General features: G+C 38.8%; 1 protein-coding gene across 2 annotated transcripts in view; it reads right to left on the reverse strand.

The window, feature by feature from the left end:
- The window catches only part of LOC124777647, a 156,087-nt gene that overhangs the window by 122,084 nt on the left and 12,210 nt on the right, over nt 1-21,793 (reverse strand). The window contains exon 1 of one of the 2 annotated variants that reach the window (XM_047253125.1): nt 18,501-18,532. The exons of the other annotated variant lie outside the window; for it this stretch is intronic. Within the exon in view, the coding sequence (XP_047109081.1) occupies nt 18,501-18,523 (23 nt within the window). The 5' untranslated portion in view covers nt 18,524-18,532. Of the gene's footprint in view, nt 1-18,500; nt 18,533-21,793 lie in introns of those variants that run through there. 2 annotated transcript variants of the gene reach the window in all.

A 21,793-nucleotide genomic window follows, 5' to 3' on the forward strand; every position in this document is an offset into this window, starting at 1 on the left:
TTATATTATCGCCGCCACACTCATGTTGTGGCGGCTAGGGTCGAGTTCTATCAATGCAAGAAACAGCCCCATCAGCCTTACCAGGCGTGGGCCGCTACCCTGCACGGTCTTAGTCGCAAGTGTCATTTTGTCACGGAGAAATCGCGAGAGTCGTATGCCCACGTTATGGGGCATGATGTCATTGTTCGTTCGGCCCCTGATAGGGAGGTCTGGCAACGGGCCCTGCAGTTAGAAGACCCTTCCCTTGAGGAAGTCCTGTCCATTGCTCATCGTATGAAGTCTCTCACACCGCAGGCCAACAGTTGGAAGCGTGGTGCAACGTCGTAGCGGTTCAGGGCGGTGCGGCCGCGTCCACTGCGTCCGGGGTGGACGACGTGCGAGCGGTACAATCCGGCCGTTACGGCCGCTCCCGCACGGCGCGTAAACAGAGTGCTGCCCGCTGGCCCCTGCTACCGTCCTGTGCGTCGTGCTATATACATCATGATTGGTCAGAGTGCCCCCAGCGTTGGGCTGTTTGTCGCAAATGTAATAAAAAAGGACACATTGCTGAAGTTTGCCGCTCAGCCTCAAAAGAACCAAAGGAAGCAGGTACAGAGGACATGGACGTTGACATTCAGTAAGTTTCATCGGGCCAGGCTCCCGATGCATCGGCACACAAACTCTTTATCGAGGTGTCAGTTCGGTCTCACCGATATGGGTGCGGCAGTTTCTTTGTTGAATGCACAAACTTACTCCGACCTTGGATCGCCCCCGTTGGCGCCAGTTTACCAGCGTCTACGCAGTTATGGTAAACAGTTCATTCCCCTACTGGGTCAATTCACTACTGACGTGACTTACAAATCAGTCACTCGACCTATTACTTTTATTGTTGTCAGTGATGCGAGCTCTGCTAACCTTTCCAGGCTGGATGCCTTTCAAGCTTTCGGTTTTTCTATCGCTGACACCATACAGTTGGTCTCCGAAGATGTTTCCTATCAATCATTGGAATCTTTGATCTCTGACTTTCCGGATATCTTTGAGGAGGGCCTGGTGCATGTTTCGGACTTTGAAACTCACTTAACATTGAAGGCGTCAGCTCGCCCGCATTTTCTACGCGTGAGGCAGATCCCCTTGGCTCTCCGCCCTCAGGTTAAAGAAGAGCTAGACCGTCTGACAGCCCTAGGGGTCGTTCTTCCCATTTCTTCTAGTGAGTGGGCTTCGCCCCTCGTTATTGTCAGGAAACCCTCGGGAAAATTACGTCTTTGTGGCGATTTCAAGGCCACCATTAATTCCCAATTGGTGGTGGACACCTATCCTTTGCCTCATGCTGATGAATTGTTCTCCGCCATGGCGGGAGGCCAATATTTTTCGAAAATCGATTTTTCGGAGGCTTATCATCAGATATCACTTGATGAGGACTCCAAACGACTGGCGGTCGTCAACACCCCGTTTGGTCTTTACCAATACCAGTGGTTGGCCTTCGGAATATCCAGTGCCCCGGCGATCTTCCAGCGTTATCTTGAGCACGTCATGTCGACAATCCCTCATTGTATTAATTACCTAGACGACATAATTGTCACAGGCCGCAGCATGAAGGAACACTTACACAACCTTCGCACCCTCTTTCTCAAATTCAGGTCCGTGGGCTTGCGTTGCAACCTGCATAGGTCAACCTTCTTCCAACCGTCCTTTGGGTATGTGGGATACACCATCTCTCAGCACAGCATCCAGCCGCTAGGAAGTTTGGTCCAAGGTATCGCCGTCCTTCTGCGGCCCGCTTTGCTGAAGGAGTTACAAGCTTTTTTAGGCAAGATTGTCTATTACCACTGGATCATTCCCAGGGCTTCCACCATAGCCCGGCCCCTGTACTGTCTTCTGCGCAGGGGCGTTCCTTTTGATTAGTCACCTGCATGCAAGGGAGCATTCACCTCGTTGAAGGGCCTCCTCATGTCAGCGCCTTGTTTGGCTACTTTTGACCCCCATAAGCTGTTGGTCCTCGCTACAGATGCTTCGCAGTATGGGATGGGGGCGGTCCTGGCCCATCGCAACAGGGATGGTTCCGAGCAGCCACTGGCGTTTGCATCTAAAACTCTTAGTCCTGCACAGGCCCATTACTCCCAAGTGGAAAAAGAGGCTTTGGCCATTGTCTATGCTGTTACCAAGTTTCACCCTTTCTTGTTTGGCATGAAGTTTCAGTTAATCATTGACCATAAGCCGTTAATATCATTATTTGGCCCTGCCTCTCAGATTCTGGATAGGGCGGCCCACAAACTACAGCGCTGGGCCTTGTTTCTCTCTAAGTACCATTATGACATTCATTTTTGCCCTACCGGACAGCATGCCAACGCAGACGCTCTTTCCCATCTTCCGGTGGGCCCAGATCCTCAGTTCAATCGAGAGGAGATTATGTGTTTTCATTTGGATGTGGCGTCCTGCCAAGTGCTTGATGGCTTCCTGATCACTAGTTCTAGAGTTGCCAGGGAAATGGCAGCTGACTCGGTTCTCCAGCAAGTAGTTGGCTTCATTCAGCAGGGGTGGTCATCCCGACCTCCACGCCGGGCCTCGGACCCTATTCATAATTATTTTGTTCTATGAGACCGCCTCTCTGCCTTGGAAGGTGTTCTCCTTCTTGCTACCAATGATACAGCTCCTCGTGTGGTTGTTCCTGCAAATTTGCAAAGGGAAGTCTTCACTTTATTACATGAGGGGCACTGGGGTGTTTCCCATATTAAAACCTTGGCTCGCAGACATGTGTACTGGCCCGGTATTGACAGAGAAATTGAGCACTTGGTGGCCGCCTGTAACGTAACACAAGCGTATGCACTAGTGTCGTCATGGAGAACACTCTCTTGCATCAGTTTTCTCATGATGTAATGGTTCTGGGAGTGGAGTGGTAATCTGAAATTGCATAGCTTTTCTTAGCATTTCAATGAATGAATTCACTAGAAGGAAAGGACGGGGAAACTGAAGAGGCTATTTATCTAATTGAAATAGATATGGTGGCTTATGTCAGAAAAAGTATTCAATGAAAAATAATAGATTTTTGGAAAGTGATTCTTAAAAGAAAGAACTGAACTTCAAATTTTTCCTCTCTCTTCCCCTCATTCTAAGTCTCCAATCTTCCTCCCCATGCCCGTTTGCTCCATTCTCCTAAACGTGACATACTAAATGATGTTCATTTACACTACACTTGTATCCAAAATTAAAGCAAAAATGGTTATTTTGCAAGGTTGCATTTATTTTGCCATGAAACAGTATAAACAGGAGATGGTAGAGTAGAGGCACTGTAAAGAATACAGAACATAAACATTTGCAATATGCGTAATGGTAGACAAACATGTTCTTCATTTTTCTCAACTTAATGGACTGGTACACACATTCCGACAACTGGTTAATGTTCTCAGAAGGGGATGTGACCACTTCTGGCAGCAATACAGATCTGACAATGAAGGGGCATGCTGTGAATGATGTCATCAGTGTCATATTGAAACAATAATGCATATTCTTCATGCAGAGCTACTCGTAATGTTGGAGAGTGGTTGGTGGATGCTGACGTGATGCAACCAGTCTCCCTAGTGCGTCCCAGACATGCTCTGTGGGATTCAAATCGGGAGAGTGAGCAGGCCATGTCATGTGTGTAGTACCTCCTATTTCCAAGAAAAAATTAGTTACCCATGCTCTATGATGTCGAGCATAATTGTCCATCAGTACAAAGTCTGATCTCTTCACAATACCTGACAGCAGTTAAACCTTGTTGATTCACCTGTACAATTTCATGAAGAGTTGTCAACATAATCCCTTGCCACACCATTAGTGCTACTCCTTAATATCAGTCTCTCTCCACACTCTTTGGGTCCTGACATTGTGTTCTACATTCCCTCCAGGTGCAAATCCTTCGAGAATCACTCTCCGGATCAAATAGTGACTCATCTGTGAAAAGAACATTGGCCCACTGTTTGATCATCCAGGTGGCATGTTGACAACTTGACTCTAGATGTTCTTTCTTTGAAGGTGCATCAGAGGTACACATACAGCAGGTCTCTAACAATAAAGGCCACTTTGCTGAAGCCTTCTGTACACAGTTTGCCTTGACACAACACATCCAGTGGATGCTGCTAGGTCAGATGCCAGTTGGCATGCAGTACTAAGGTGGTACAGTTGTGCCCTTACAGCCAAATGTCGCATGTGATCAACTCTGTGCTAGTCTTCGGAATTCAGTTTTGGTCTCTATAAACTCTCGTCACATCTGAGAAATAACAGAATGATTCACATTAAGGCATTGGGCAACATCAATTTGTGACTGTCCCATTTCCATTCTTCCTATGGCCCTCCACTGCAGAGAGTCTGGTAGGCATCTTCTCTGTGCCATACTGCACCATATGTGACTGTGTACACACAGATTGTGGATGTGAGACTACCTGTTAAATACTAGCCCGTTTGATAGGTGCCATGTCATCATTGGCGTGGTTGTCCATTGACTGGAATGCCATCTTGCATGCAGAACATGATCTTATGGACATCTGTTGACGGTTTGTATGATTATATTGTGAATTAGACACAGACTGGGAAATAGTGGTTTGTTTCTTTAATTTTGGACACCAATGTATATGTTTTCTTGAAGATATCACTCTATTACATTCCTCCTGTATCATTTCTCCCAAAATCTATGACATAGTTCAATTTTGGATCCTGATTTCCTTACCAATTCTTCATTCTAACATTCATGCCCAGTATCATTTTCTTTTTCTCCTAACATAAATGGAATTATGGTATACTTATCTTACTTTGCTTACTTGTCAATCTATTTTACTTTTACAATCTCCTCCTTATTCCTTGCTACCCACCTCTCTCTCTCTCTCTCTCTCTCTCTCTCTCTCTCTCTCTCTCTCTCTCTCTCTCTCTCTCTCCCCCGCCCCTCCTTTCCTCTCTCTCTCATACACACACACACACACACACACACACACACACACACACAACTTAAGGATATAATACTGTGGCACCAACATTGATAGATTCCACCGATGACCTACACTGGCTGGGGATGGCAGATCTTTTCAAATCAATAAGCCAGTACATATGCACTCACAATGTAGTGATCTCATCATCTGACTTTTCAGATTTTGGATGACAGTCAGTGAAAAGCAAATCAGTTTCTTTTATTTTTTTTTTCTTTGACTGATTCGGCCCAAATTCTTGCACATGAAATACGGACTGTGAGAAACTGGTAAGTTTAGTCAAAAAAGAATGAGTTTGTGGCATCCTGGGAATGAAAAATATCATAATCAGGATATAACTTGGAATCTATGGACTGAAATTGCAGGCTTATCAGAAACCACATTTAGGCAAAATCTTTATTGGAAATTTTAGGAGTAAATTATAATCCCAACAACTGATTTGTTCAAGTGAGAAGGGTGGCTTATTACATGTTTAAAGTTACTTCAGTGGAACTTTCTTGGGTTGTGATGGATGGGCATTAGCTGTCTATGAATTGTTAGTACTGATAACTGGTGTTACGCAAGTAGGATGGTGATTCTTTCATATGAGGTGGTTTGCAAATGTGCGGTATGTGTCTCCATTTTTCAATCTTTTAGGTGTTCAGAGTACCTTATTCTAAAATTTATGTTTGTCTTTCACACATAAAACTGAATGACAGTCACTGAAGGTTAATTGACATGTGTCTGTCTTGCTGAATTATTTTGAAGTTGTGTAGACTGTTCGTAATCTTGCTTTTCAGTGTCACCATGAATTACCTTGAGTATGTAACAGAACAATTCTCTCTTCATCTTGTATATTTGCAAAATTTGTCTGGTCATTACAATAGCTGAGAGAAGAATGCATAGTACTCACCAGCTTCTTTTTGAGACAGATATAGCTCATTCACACGCATTCATTGTCTCTTTAACAGCAAAGGCCACAATGCAGGAGTTATCTCCAAGTACAGAGGCATAATGCCATCCAACCCACCCATGGTGCTTAAAGTTGATTCTGATCTCCTTCACATAAAAAATTGTAATGTAACATAACATTTTGAGTGAGGTGGTGCAGTCGTTAGCACACTGGACTTCCATTCGGGAGGAGGATGGTTCAAATTCATGTCCAGCAATCCAGATTTAGATTTTTTGTGATTTCCCTAAATTGCTCCAAAGAAATGCCAGGATGGTTCCTTTGTAAAGGGCACATGACCAATTTACTTCCTCACCATTCTGTAACCCAAGCTTGTGCTCCATTGCTCATTATCATACTGTCAAAAGAATGTTAAATTCTAATCTTATAGATCAGACTTAAAGTCTTGATGGAGGTATGCAGCCATAATCACAATCAATATAAGTATGACTCTGAAATGCTGATAGGCTGCCGAAATGAACGAGGTCTAGATGGTAGTAAATCCTCTATTGTTCTGAAGTGTTTCAGGCAAAGCACATCATCAGAGTGCCACTTCTTACAAAAGAGGTTAAAGTGGGCACATAATGATGTCCATGCAAAACTGACAAACAACATTTGTTGTCAAATACAGTAAGTGACATGTCAGTTGCAAGCAAAATGTTTTGGTTTTGACTGATACATGTCACTTACTGTATTCGACAACAAACGTTGTTTGTCGTTTTGTATGGACGTCATTATATGTCCACCTTAACTTCTTTTATAAGAAGTGGCACTTTGATGATAGGTATTGCCTGAAAAGCATCAGCATAATAGAGGATTTACTACCAACAAGATCCCCTCCACTTCTGCAGCCTATCAGCATTTTTAGTCATATTTATATTAAATTCTAATCTTTCTTATGTAAACTAATCTCACCTGCTTGATCCCACAAAAGCTGACAAAGGAGATCAGACCCACTGTGACCAGGCTGTCGGCCAATGTTATCAGGTGCCTCTGGTGATAATGTCTCCTGAGTTTTGTTAGTGTCACTCTGAACATGGCCTAAGAGAGTTTGTAGCATCCAGAGAGATGCATTGACACAGCGATTAATTTTGGCAACATGTTGATTTCTGAACTCATTTATTGTCTGTGGGGACAGCACAAGTTACAGATTACAAGAGGTCTAAGTTATGTTCCTGTGTGTGAATGTGGAGGTTCAAGAGAGGCCTTTTTGAGAGTGAGTGTTTGTTTAGTACAGAGGTGTGAGACTTTGCAGAGGAAACTTCCAGTAGTAACAGCTGATCAGTAATTTCGTAGTTTGAAGCTCAGTGTTGTGGGACTTAGAAGAAACTGGAATGATTAATAGAAGGTAAATTTATAGGATAAATAGTTAGGGTTGGGGGTTTCATAAAAAGAATAAGGATAATTCTGTGTTAGTGATGTAAGTAACTCAATGATCGTGGCACGCCAAACATATTCTGTGCTGTTGCTAGTTATACTCACCATAGGACGAATATGTTTGTACAGCCAGTACTTTATCTGAGGAATGCATCTCACTTCTTAAAGACATGGCCATTGAATTTAGTCAAGGTTAAAATAACATAGAATAATCCAGTGATTTTTACTCTCATTTCTGTAAATACACTTAGGGGATAGGGGTGGATGATAATAATACTCAGATACACTCACTGCAAGCTGAACATCAAAAATCAATAGCTCAGTTAAGGGAAACTCCATGTTTGCCGATTGTTGATAAATCGGTAGCTGGCACAATCACTATTGTTTTTCTTTTTCATGTGTACAGCTAACAAAAAGTTACATTCATCAGATGCAATTCTCTTTTGTGGAGTGACTATAGTGATTATAATCTAAGCATTATGCATAGGTGACACATCTATTGATTGCTATGGACTTAAAAAAGATTTTGCTTAAGAATTCTGTCATTGGCACTATGTCCAGCATAGAGGAACACAAATGAGAAGACAATAACAGAGCACTGAGTGCAAAACATGAATATCCACAGAGAAATTCTTCAAGCTACACCAAATACAAAGCCACAAACTTTCAATGAACTTTGCAAATATACAATGCGTAATGATTGAAAAAACACACTGCAAAGGTATAAATGAATGAAAGCAGGGAATGCAGAATGGAACATGGTATGCTGACAGGAAAGTCTTTAACTTGTAATTCTAAAGTAAAACTGTTATTCAGCCTACAGTAACCAGAAGGATAAAAAGTAACTTCTACCCATAAAAAATACAAAACAAATCATTGCCATGGTTTGTTCATAGAAGTGAAAACCTTGTTATGAATAAGCTGTTCAATCTGCACTATGTTAATGACAGAGAGAGACAGAAATTGCAATAAGAGGTTCACCTAGCTGAGAGTGGGCCACACTCAAAATGAAATGCCTCACAGCCATTGCAGTTTGCTCTTAATTTATTGCTTGATGGCTTCATAGAAATGATGTCTCTACAGCACACAATATTTGTAAGTGAATAACTGAAGAGTAATTGCTAGAACAAACTGCTGCATTTAGTAGCAATTAGCAAGATGTTGTGGCTCTTATACTTCTGAAGGGCTCCACGACACTAATTTCTTAAAAACAAAATGAAGTTTTCACTTGGTTTGGTATTTACACCCAGGACCCCATAGCTATGTTAGGAAATATGAATGGGATGATTCAGATTGGAGACTATTAATTCATTATACCAAACTACCAGGGTTCTGTAACAGTGGTCGTTTTGGAGGACTAGTATATAGCACCTGCATTTTCCTCTTGTTTAAATTGCCAGATCGAAAATCGAGAAGGAAATATTAAGAAAACCTCTGTATTGTAAGTCTGCTCATAACCCTGATCTGTACCTTACAGATCTGAAGATGAAAAACTCAGAAAATTCCCAAATTACACACTTGTTAACCTTCTGACAGGCGCGCCTTCTATTCGGACAAGGGCGGTCGCACACATCTCGCAGATACTACTCGTTGTTAATAAACTTTGTCTTTTTAAACATTAAATTTTTATCATAAAAGTAATATTAGGTATTATTCATGGGTTATACAAACAAAAGCAAGGTAAAGAATTTATTTAACAATAAAGTCATGTTTCAAAACACACATTTTCTTCCCACAGCTTCTCGAGGTACTGATACTTACTCTCTGAGAATGAATGTCACATTTATACAGGATTATTTTTGAAATTTTGGTTTCTCAATATACTAAAGTTATTCAGAAGTTGAAATACAATCAATGCAAACATTTCTTGAATGATGTAAACAAAATATACCATCCACATATCTCACATTTGAAATGGTTGATTATTTAGAAGCTGAAATACAATCATTGCAAACATTTCTTGAATGCTGTAAACAAATAAACTGTCAATGTATTTCACATTTGAAATGGGTGATTCTCATTTTCTTACTAACTAAACATGACCTACATCTTTTCTTCAGAGGCTCCTGAGACTGATCTTCTTCTCCTCTTCCTTGTTGCTGTTGGTGTTCATCTTCTGTGTGTGACACTTTTAAAACTTTTGTATGGAGGTCTCCAGTTATTTTAGTACTTCTCCTTTTTACATGTTCCTGCACAAGTTTGTTCCAAAATATCTGAGATATTTTCTTCTCTTGAGATTATAGCTGGTGTTTCCATTCCACATTATAAATGAATTTATGGCAGCAATGTTCATCATCAAGAAAAACACCACCAAAGGCCATTGCTTTGTGTTTCTAGCAGCATTGAAAAACCCACAAAGTTCATTGACAGTGTCAATACCTCATTTTGTGTGACTGTAAAAAGTTATAATTCCTGAGATCACCAATTCCTTCATTGATTTTTCCATTGTTGTGAAGGCTGGATATCAACAAAACATTCTTGTACTTTTTTGGCATCTATAAAACAAGTGTTGCCTCTTTGGGAAAAGCAAACAGACTTGAGTGGGACTCTCACTTTCTGGTCGCTGTGAATTCTGGAGGAATCTGATGTTTATTTTTAAGTAACGTGACAACATATGAAATTTTTTTTGTATGCCAATTCCTTTACCAAATGTAATCCATAAACCAAATGTCGGTCGTGATATTGCTCCCACTGTGGAAAATGGGTGCTGCTAACCTTTTCACAACATCGGATTGTTTATTGCTTCCACTACATGGACCTTCTGGTTGGGTTCCAGCATATATTTCCATATTATATGTATAATATAGCTGAGAGTCGACCAAAGCATAAATTTTTGTGCCATATTTGCTTCTGCTTCTTTTTTTTTTCAATTGTTGTATAAACTGCATCTACCTCAAAAAGCCTCAAGTTTTTCATCAATTGTGATATTTTCACCAAGAGAATTGCATTTTTGGCAGTTCACAACGAATTCTTCAAAAATAATACTTGTAGGAGCTAGGTGGTCAGTTTTTCTTCATGCTCCTCTTGTTTCCACATCATCAAAATGAATAGATCGCATTAAAAATGAAAATCTTTGTATACTCATGACAGTTAGGAAGTCATCCATCTGCCATAAGTCATAGAGATTCAGACAATTTGTGTAGTACACCCCAGTGAGATATAGCAGCCTGAATAAGGTTTTCATTTGTGAATGTCTGTCGAGCATCCCTTGAATGAGAATAGTTATCTTGTATTGTAAAAATAAATTTGTTTGTATTTTGTTCAATACGTTGAATTGTTGTGTCAGATATGAGGCATTTCCATAAATTTAGAATATTAGTCACTTTTTCACAGGTCCGATGACTCCGGACATATGAAGTAAAATATTTTGTTTACCTTGTCTTTGCTTGTTTCTTGGCTTTTTTTTGCCATAACCAAATTTCAATTATTTTTTTATTTTTCCTTTGAACAGCTTGAAACGTCAATTTGGTGCTCCCATCATCATCATCCTCTGAGTTGGACTGAGCATTTAGTTCTGTATCAGAATCTCCATCTCTTTCCAATATGTGGCCTTCTTCATCAGTGTCACTGTCCTCTATAAAACTGTTGTCCTTATCATCCTCAAATTGGTATCATGCAGATTTGCATTTATCACAGCTTCAACGTCCAAAGGATTGTTAAAATTGTATGTCTCTTTGTCTCCCATAGTACCTAAGAAATAAATATGTAACGAAACTGAATAAATAACATGATGCAAGCATTGAAGGTCGCGCGTATCTGACACATACAATTTAGTTTAATTTCATTGTCGATTCAAGACACATAAATTCACCATGTGCCTAGCAAAAGTATAGGGGAGGGAAAGGATCCACCTTGGTACAACAAACATACTAGGAAGTTGCTGAGAAAGCAGAGAATTTTGCACAGTTGTTTTAAACGTAGTCACTGCCCATCTGACAAACAGCAATTATGCAATATGAAAGCCGCCATCAGAAGGACAATGAGAGACTCTTTTAACAAATTTGAAAGGAATATTTTATCTGCAGATTCTAAAAATAACCCCAAAAGATTTTGGTCATACGTAAAATCTATGAACACTACAAATAATTCAATACCTTCTCTTGCTGACAGTATGGGTAATGTAACTGATGATGATAAACAGAAGGCCGAAATTCTAAACCTAGCTTTCAAAAACTCATTTACTATAGAGGACTGCAGCACCATTCCACCTTTCAATTATTGAACAAACGAAAGGATGGCTGACATAGTGTTTAGTGTATCCGGGATTTTAAAACACTTAAGATCCTTAGACGCCAGAAAGGGATCTGGCACAGACGGTATCCCCGTAAGGTTTTATGTTGACTATACTACAAATATAGCACCATTCTTATCCGTCATCTATCAGAGATCATTGGAACGGTGGAAAGTTCCATGGGAGTGGAAGAAGGTCCAGGTCATAGCAATCTATAAAAAGGGTAGAAAATCGGATGCACATAATTACCGACCAATTTCACTGACATCGATTTGCTGTAGAATCATGGAACATATTTTGTGTTCAGACATAATGACCTTTCTAGACTCTGAGAAGCTCATCTGCAGAAACCAGCACAGTTTTAGGAAACAGTGGTCATGGGAGGCACAGCTGGCCCTCTTTGTGCATGATATACAACAGGCTCTAGATACCGGCTCCCAGGTTGATGCCATATTTCTTGACTTTCAAAAGGCATTTGACTCAGTTCCGCACTGTTGCTTGCTGCAAAAAGTGTGTACTTACGGTCTATCCAGTGACATATGTGGGTGGACAGAAAGTTTTCTAACAGACAAGGAACAGTATGTCATCCTGAACGGGGTAACTTCAACAGAAACAAGAGTAACTTCAGGTGTGCCCCAGGGCAGCATAATAGGTCCTCTGCTTTTACAAATTTACATAAACGATCTGGTTGGTGGTATTGACAGTGGCCTTAGACTGTTTGCGGATGATGCTGTAGTCTACAGGAAAGTAGTATCACACAAAAGTTGTGAACAAATCAATGAGTATCTGAAGAAAATAAATGCATGGTGTAATGACTGTCAGTTATCACTCAATATTAGTAAGTGTAACCTACTGCGTATAACAAGGTGAAAATCCCCATTAACGTGTGAGTACAAAATAAATGATCAGTCTTTGGAAGCAGTAACATCAGTCAAGTATCTGGGTGTGACTATTCGAAATGATCTCAAATGGAATGATCAGATTACACAAGTAACGGGTAAGGCAAACTCTAGATTGCCGTTTATTGGTAGAATCCTGAAGTGATGCTGTCCTTTAACAAAGGCAATAGCTTACAATATGTTAGTTCATCCAGTCTTAGAGTATTATTCATCTGTATGGGACCCTTACCAGTTGGATCTGATTCAAGAAATTGAGAAAGTCCGAAGAAAAGCGGCAATATTCATGACTGATACATTTAGCCATTGGGAGAGCATTACAAATCTCATAGAAAGTTTGAAGTGGGACACACGTGCAGATAGACGACGCGCTAAACAGAAGGGGCTGCTCACTAAATTCTGAAATCCAATATTCACCGAGGATGCAGAGCATATATTATTACCACCAACTTTGAAATTGCATAATGATCATCATTCAAAGATAAGGGAAATAAGAGCTCATACTGAGGCATTCAGACAGTCGTTTTTCCCTTGTGCGATCCGCGAGTGGAACAGAGGGGGGAAATATGACTTTGGCGTGAATTGTGCCCTCCACCACACACCGCTTGGTGGCTAGCAGAGTATATCTGTAGATATGTAGATGTAGATGTAGATGTACAGTACTTTAAATTACTAATAAGCATTAAACATTTAATAATATATAAGAGAAAATGAAAAGTTTTATTTATTTATTTATTGTATTTATTTATTTATTTTTTTGCATGGAGACACCAACTGGTGTAAAAACTTCCATGGAGGGTCACGCATATTCCTCAGTAACAAAACAATTGTTACTAGCTTGCTGTTTACCATAGCAAGCAGTGGTCAGGACTGAAGTAGGATGGGGCCGAAAGAGGAGGCTACAACAAAGGGGGGATTTCCCTCCCTCCTGCTTTCCAAGATAAGGTAACAAACACTGTCACCGCATATCTGACACATGTTGTTGTTGTTGTGGTCTTCAGTCCTGAGACTGGTTTGATGCAGCTCTCCATGCTACTCTATCCTGTGCAAGCTTCTTCATCTCCCAGTACCTACTGCAACCTACATCCTTCTGAATCTGCTTAGTGTATTGATCTCTTGGTCTCCCTCTACGATTTTTACCCTCCACGCTGCCCTCCAATGCTAAATTTGTGATCCCTTGATGCCTCAAAACACGTCCTACCAACCGATCCCTTCTTCTAGTCAAGTTGTGCCACAAACTTCTCTTCTCCCCAATCCTATTCAATACCTCCTCATTAGTTACGTGATCTACCCACCTTATCTTCAGCATTCTTCTGTAGCACCACATTTCGAAAGCTTCTATTCTCTTCTTGTCCAAACTGGTTATCGTCCATGTTTCACTTCCATACATGGCTACACTCCATACAAATACTTTCAGAAACGACTTCCTGACACTTAAATCTATACTCGATGTTAACAAATTTCTCTTCTTCAGAAACGATTTCCTTGCCATTGCCAGTCTACATTTTATATCCTCTCTACTTTGACCATCATCAGTTATTTTACTCCCTAAATAGCAAAACTCCTTTACTACTTTAAGTGTCTCATTTCCTAATCTAATCCCCTCAGCATCACCCGATTTAATTTGACTACATTCCATTATCCTCGTTTTGATTTTGTTGATGTTCATCTTATATCCTCCTTTCAAGACACTGTCCATTCCGTTCAACTGCTCTTCCAAGTCCTTTGCTGTCTCTGACAGAATTACAATGTCATCGGCAAACCTCAAAGTTTTTACTTCTTCTCCATGAATTTTAATACCTACTCCGAATTTTTCTTTTGTTTCCTTTACTGCTTGCTCAATATACAGATTGAATAACATCGGGGAGAGGCTACAACCCTGTCTCACTCCTTTCCCAACCACTGCTTCCCTTTCATGCCCCTCGACTCTTATAACTGCCATCTGGTTTCTGTACAAATTGTAAATAGCCTTTCGCTCCCTGTATTTTACCCCTGCCACCTTCAGAATTTGAAAGAGAGTATTCCAGTTAACGTTGCCAAAAGCTTTCTCTAAGTCTACAAATGCTAGAAACATAGATTTGCCTTTTCTTAATCTTTCTTCTAAGAAAAGTCGTAAGGTTAGTATTGCCTCACGTGTTCCATCTGACACATAAGCACCCCTATTGGAAGCTTAAGCCCAGAAATTTTCAGCTTCAGCTGAAAAACTTTAATCGGTTTTGAGCACATAATTTCATTAAATACTGAGTGGCGCTGAACAGTTTGTTAAATAGGTGAGGCTGCAGTGTAATGTATGTCCCTGGAGATAATCTGATACTTTCAAATGAGAATGTCATTCTTTGTGGTAGTTAAACCCTCTAATTTACAGATTTAAATATGTATAAACAAAATTATTTGATTTCAGCACATAAACTGTTCAGGGTATCCAAATCCAGTCAAAAGCTCTTGGATGCTGTTGTAAGGCCAGAATAATGCCTTCAAGGTAGGTAATGGGGACATCAATCTATGTCCTGATGTTAATTCTTATAAACTCTTGCTTAACACTCAAATGATTGCATCGGTTGACTGAGTCTACTAGAAGTCATTGTTTTACTCTGAATTCTAATTAATTATTGTTGGACTGTTGGCAGTTCAACCTACCTTCAAGTTGCACATCTGTTAGTCACCTGTATCATTGCTGGAGTTTTAGTGGGAAGATTTGGCAATAATTGCAGCTTATTTTTGTCTGCGCACTGTTTGGCATGCAAAGTCAACCATGTAGCCAGTAACGTAAGTCAAAATTTCTTTATTTTAATTACTTACTCCATCATTTTTATGGGTTAAAATCTATCATTATCAAATAAGTTTCATTTTTGTTTATATTTTAAGAGCACAGTTCAAAAAAGGGTTGGCAGAAGAGGAAACTGAAAAACTTCTAAATGACCTGGTCCAATGGTAAGGAAGAACAAATACTAGTTAGTGATCACAACAGTGAATCAGAAATAGGAGCAGGTCCTTTGGAGGGAAATGAACATATTCATTTTGAAGAAGAGGAAATGCAACATCATGAAGAAGATGTTGGTGATGATTTTGATTTTATTTGTGGGTCTTTTTTTTGTGAAGATGGTAAAAATAAGTGGTCCAGGGAAGGTGTTATAGACAAAAAAGCAACAGAAAATACAATAAAAACCATTTGTGGCCAAAGACATCTACTGAGGGTGTTATACAGGAAATGATGATGTTCAACAGGATTATTAGTGAGGACATGATTGATTCACTTGTGGAATACAGCAACTTTCATATTAGACACCTGATATCACAAAACTACTATTCCAGAGATTGGGATGTAAAGGAGGCATTGAGGGAAGAGGCCTGTGCTCTTATTGGGTGAAAATAAAGCAAATCTTGAAGAAATTTGGAGTAATGATTGCACTGGTGTGATGATTCTCAGAGCTTGTATGCTGTACATATAGTTCTTATTCCTCCTCAGAAGTGTGAGATTTGACAATAAAGTGGCAAATTAGTAGCCATCAGGTTGTATTTGGATAAATTTGTTACAAATTGTAAGGAAAGGTGTAGTTTGGGAGAGTTCACAACCACATACGAGATTTGCACCTTTTAGAGGAAGCTGTTGATTTGTTCAATACACACCAAACAAACCAGCCAAATATGGGTTGAAATTATTTGCTATTTGTGATGCCAAAACATTCTACACAGCATCAGTTAATGGCCCTTACAAGTGCCAAATGATCTGTGCGTCAACTGGCAGAATTTCTGAATGGCTCCAGTCAGAATATTTCTTTTGATAATTGGTATACTAGTTACCAATTGGAAATCTCAATCTTGCAGAAACACAGCATTTGTGTGGGTAAATGGAGATCCCTCTGGAATTCATATACTGAAATCCAGGAATATTTTGAGTCTTCACTGTTTGGGTACTTAAAAGATATCACAATGGTGTCATGTCCCAAAGGAAGTAAACATGTTGTTCTAGTTAGCGTCGTGCACAGTGAAAGTACTATTGATGAAGGAACCAATAACCACACATTATCACAGACTACAACATGACAAAGGGAGGGGTTGGCACAGTGCAACTGATGTGCAGTAAATACTCTATGGATCATGTAACTAGAAGATGGACAGTGGCTATATGGTTTGCTTTATTAAAGATCATTGATATCAGTGCCCAAATATTGTTTCAGTCCAATGCAGAAAACCCAAGAAAATCAAGGAGGATATTTCTGAAACAGCTCTCTCAGCAACTTATGAAAGCTCATTTAGATACAGGGTCCCACACTCCTATGATTCCAAATGACCTCAAAATATTTTTGGAACGTTAAAATTGGAAGAACCTCAACAACTGGGAGAGCCTAAAAATAAAAGAAGAGTCACTGATTTACATGTGGTAGAAAAAAGAATATTGTTGCTACAGTTCTTTGTTGTCAGTGGAAGATTTTTGTGTGCAAAAAACATTCATTCATTGTTTGTGGAAAGTGTGCATGTAACACTGTGGACAACCTGGAGGAAGAGGATGAGTAAAATTTGAGTACACATAATAAAAATAAAAACACATCTAATAAATAAACTGATGTGGTGCAATAAGTGCTGTGGAAGTATTGTGCAGTGCAAAATGAATGTAGGCCAAGTGTGACATGAGATTAATTTGTGTGTTTTAGAAATTTGTTGTTAAATGAAAGAGTACTTTTATTAGCTTTTGTAACTACCTATTAAGGAGAAATGAACTTCAAACATTAAAATATATGTTTATGTATGTATAAAGCAAAATAAAGCTTTTTTTTCATTACCCGACATACTGAAGCAGTATTGTTTGTGCCTCTAAAGGATGCAGTGGCTTGCTGACAGAGTCAACCATGCAACCACTTATGTTGTAAAAATTGGTGCAACTGCTTGAGAGTTAACCTAAAAACTGGGGGGTTCACTTAAATATAACAAAAGGGAACAACAACTTCAAACTGAGATTAGGGCCCCACAGTTGGAAGCCAAGAATAGCTCAAAAATGCTAAAGTAACAGTTTTAGAGAATATGGCTATGGAACGGACAAAATATTTGTACTCTAAAGCAAGTGCATTGTGTCTGTTACTTTTCATATTTTTATTTGTCTTTTAATGACTTAGTGTTACTTTTGCAATTTGTGGTTACAGTGGCGAGCATCAACACAGTTCTGATATGATAAGGTGTGGAGTCTCTCTACTCTAGGCAGTTAGGTTGTTATGGTAAGAACTGATACAAAGACCCAGATCATCTTCCAAAATTTGAGTATTCAGAAAATAGTTTAGAAAATGGTCACCAGCCATGCCTTGATTCACAAGATAAGGATAAAAAAGTTGAACCACCTATATACTACCAAAAATTCTGTAGCAAACTGATTACATTCCATTAAGTTCCAAATCAGTATTACTGAACCACAAACATACATCACTATCACACTTCACTTAACTCCAAAATACAACACTGCAACGTCATCAAAAATCTCAGTAAAGAAAAATTCTCAGGTCAATATTTAAAACAAGAAAACCTAACAAAGATAAAACATATTGGTTCTTACAGAAACAATACAGTTAATTTTCTTTTGAAGAAGACTCCAACTGCAAGGTATTTACATGATAAAGTTGCCTTCTGTTAATAATGCTGGTTTCTTCTAAGTCTCCACACACTACTTTGAACTAAAAAATTACCAATCAGCCAAAAATTTCTGGAAATTGCTTCTGTAATGTCTTGCACTTCGTTACTAAGTTACAACACTCACCATCAAAAGTCAGAAAAAACTGTTGTGAACTCAGTGTTCACACATAGACACATAAATTAGAATTCCCCCCACCCCCCCCACCCCCCGCCCCCACTCTCAATGACTTGAGAAACCAATGTTGCCAGAATTAATCATTGTTTCGTGTGTCTCTCTGGATGCTCGAGACCTCTCTTTTAGTATGTGTGTGTGTGTGTGTGTGTGTGTGTGTGTGTGTGTGTGTGTGTGTGAGAGAGAGAGAGAGAGAGAGAGAGAGAGAGAGAGATGAATGATAATGTATAATTTAAATAAATAGTGCTTGATATTTTTTATTATTTTTGGCATGATGGAAAATAGACACAAAAAAGACATACTAAAATGTGATTCTCGAATTTTAATGAAGATTCACAGGTACCTGCCATAGATACTGGAATTCATTATGATGTACAGCCCCAGTGTATCAGAATATGAAAAAGTAACAGAAAGTTTATTGTCCTTGCTGATAGTCATGGCCCTGGGATTACTACTCAACTCAGATCAATGACAGAATAATTGGAAAAGCAACAGCATGTGTTAACTGGTGCTTGCAAAACAGAAAAACTTGTCCACTTGTCTGAATTCAGTAATTTAACTCATAATATCCTGTTAATGACTATTCCACACTGATATAACCTACCTTCATGGTCATGTGTAAACAAAGAGATAAGTATGGCAAATGTACTACTCTTGAAAATATGCACACATTATGAGAATGTAGAAGCTGTAATCTCAGTGGTATAGGCTGTAGATTCTACACTGCACATGGACCACACTTAAATGGGCTAAGGAAGCGGCTTGTGGTCGGAAAAATTAGCAGATGTGTCATCAAGAAAGGGGGATCATCCAGCATCACACAAAACAGATCAATCTTCATGTCTTCTTTGTTCACCAAAACATCAGTTATCTCCCTCTTATGGACAAGTGGTCCATAGCTCATTGGAAGAAATGATTTGGACTCCAGCAACTCAAAAGAAGCCTCCAGGCTCCCTTACAGATGATTTTTTTATAGAAAAATCCTTACCAAGCAGGAACGAGGTTAGGGGTGTAACAGATCTCTGATGTTAGTATAAAAATCAGTAATGGTAATCAATTAAATTGCAGCAGTAAAGGTCTTTTTGTTCGCCATAAAAGTATTCAGTTAATAACAAACACAATTTTAGATATAGAAATTTAATTAAATTCAGAACTCCAAATCTATCAATGTGCATTACAGAACACTGGCTAAATATGGACCAAATTCTCTCTATCTCTACACCAGGGTACATACTAGCAAATTATTTCTGTAGAAATAGTTATAAAAATAGAAGTACTGTAATTTTTATCAACCAAGGCCTAAAATATATAGCTGTTAATACGTTTCAGCATCTCAATGCAGAAAGGGACTTTGATCTGGCAATCATTGAACTCAATGAGGCAAATATCGTTTTAGAGTATATTTTTCCATTCCCCAAATGGAAATTTTGAGTCAGCCCTAAATAAGCTTGAATATGTACTAAATAGGCACCATCTAGAGAAGAAATCAATAATGCTGTGTGGAGATTTTCTTGGAACCAACAAAAGAAAAGAGCTACTGCTCGACCTCACAGATACTTTAAACTTGAAACAAACTATAACAACCCCAACAAGAATCACAAAAACTGCTGCCACTGCTCTGGATCAGCTATTTGTGAATACAAACTGTACTGCAAAATATAAAAGTACAAGCCATAGTGATCATGAAGCTCAAGTTGTTGCTCTCCAAAGCTACTTTCTGCCTACCCAGAACTACAAAAGAACTGTGACAGCAAAAAATTTCAGTACATGTAATATAGAAACATTCAGTTCCCTATTATCAGGAGAAAGATGGGAAGAAGTTTTAGAAATAGATGACATCCACAAAAGTTTAAGAAATTCTCTAGCACCTTCAGTGATTACTTTGAAATTGCACTCCCTGTGAAGTAATAAGAGGCACAACTCCGAAAGCAAAGGGATGGGTAACAACAGGTATCAAAATCCCAAGTGCAAGGAAAAGAGAATTGCTCAGATATAGGAAAAATAATTACTCCAATATAGGAAAAATAATAACATAACCCCACTTCTGAACAACTACATTCAGAAATACTTTCAAATCTACAAGAGAGTCATAACCCAGGCAAAAAAATGTCCAATGATAAGTTCATAACAGAGTCAGCAAATAAATCTCAAACAATAAGGAAAGTAATGAAGAAGGAAGCAAATAAAGTGATCCTGAAAATGGAAACCATCACTCTGAACCATGAGAACAAGCAGGTAACTGATCCCCAGCACATTGCAAATCTTTTCATGTGTTACTGTGCAGATATCACAAATAATTTAATAGTCAGTGATAAAACAGATACCAAAAAGAAATAGGAAAACAAAGTGCATTCATGTTCCTCTTCAATCTGTATTTGTTGAACAATTCCATATGAAATCATCCATGTTGCATCAGCTCTTAAGAAAATGTCATCAGGAATTAATGATATTTCTGATTGTATCATAAGCAATTTATTACACACATTTCACTGCCTCTTGCAGACGTAGTCAATTCATCTTTTCTAACAGAGCCATTCTAGACTGTTTAAAAATTGGTAAAGTGGTCCTATCCATAAGAAAGGAGACAAATCAAATATAGAAAACTATAGACCAATTGCCTTATAATCAGGATTTTGTAAAATCATAGGAAAAGTATTGTATGATAGGTTAATGAAATTTATAGAGAAAAGTGAAATTCTCACTGATAGCAAGGATTTAGTTAAAATCAACAACTAGTGTCATCTATGATTTTATACACAATGCCCTGCAAACAATGGACAAAAAACAAAGTGTCACTACCATTTTTAGACTTAAATAAAGCCTTTGACATACTGGACCACAACATACTGTTGGACAAGATCCAGGTACATGGCATTAGAACATTGCACTAAAATGGTTAACATCATACTTGACAAACACGAAGCATAAAAAACAAATAAAACCTGAACTAAGGGAAAATATTAGGTTATGTCCCTCAGATGCAGAAATTCTAAAAGAAGGAATCCCTCAGGTATCCATTCTTGGGCCAGTCCTCTTTCTCCTCTAAATAAACAACTGAGACCCAATCATTGAGTCACAAGCAATTTTTTTTTTCAGAAGACACTAGCATCCATATTACAGGAAACACCCCAAGTTGGCTACAAGCAGCTGTAAATGAAACTACAGAACAGCTAAGTAGGTGGTTTGAGTGGAATAAACTTAAAAAAAAAAAAAAAAAAAAAAAAAAAAAATTCCAAAATATCTGTTTAAAAGGTGATGGATGCAACACCAGGGTGACAATAAACAAATCATGTTTTTAGGCAAATGGCTTCAAAACAACTTCAAATGGCATAAACATATAAACAAAATAAATGGAATGCTAAATAAAGTACATTATAGTCTACAGTTACTCTCTGTTAAAGCGAGCTTTAACATTGTCCAAACTGCCTATTTTGTTCAGTCCATGGCATCCTATTGTATGGAAGTATATTTTGGGGTAATATAGTGCCTAGTTCACTCTTATTCCTAACCCAGAAAAGATCTGCAAGAATAAAGCAACATGCTTGACAAACAGATTCTTCCAAACCCCTCTTTCAAAAGTCATCAATCCTCTCACATCCCCATGTGTACATACTAGAAATCTGTAAGTATGTTAGG

Source organism: Schistocerca piceifrons, chromosome 2 (genome assembly GCF_021461385.2).
Source record: "Schistocerca piceifrons isolate TAMUIC-IGC-003096 chromosome 2, iqSchPice1.1, whole genome shotgun sequence".
In the NCBI taxonomy this organism is placed as follows: Eukaryota; Metazoa; Arthropoda; class Insecta; order Orthoptera; family Acrididae; genus Schistocerca; species Schistocerca piceifrons.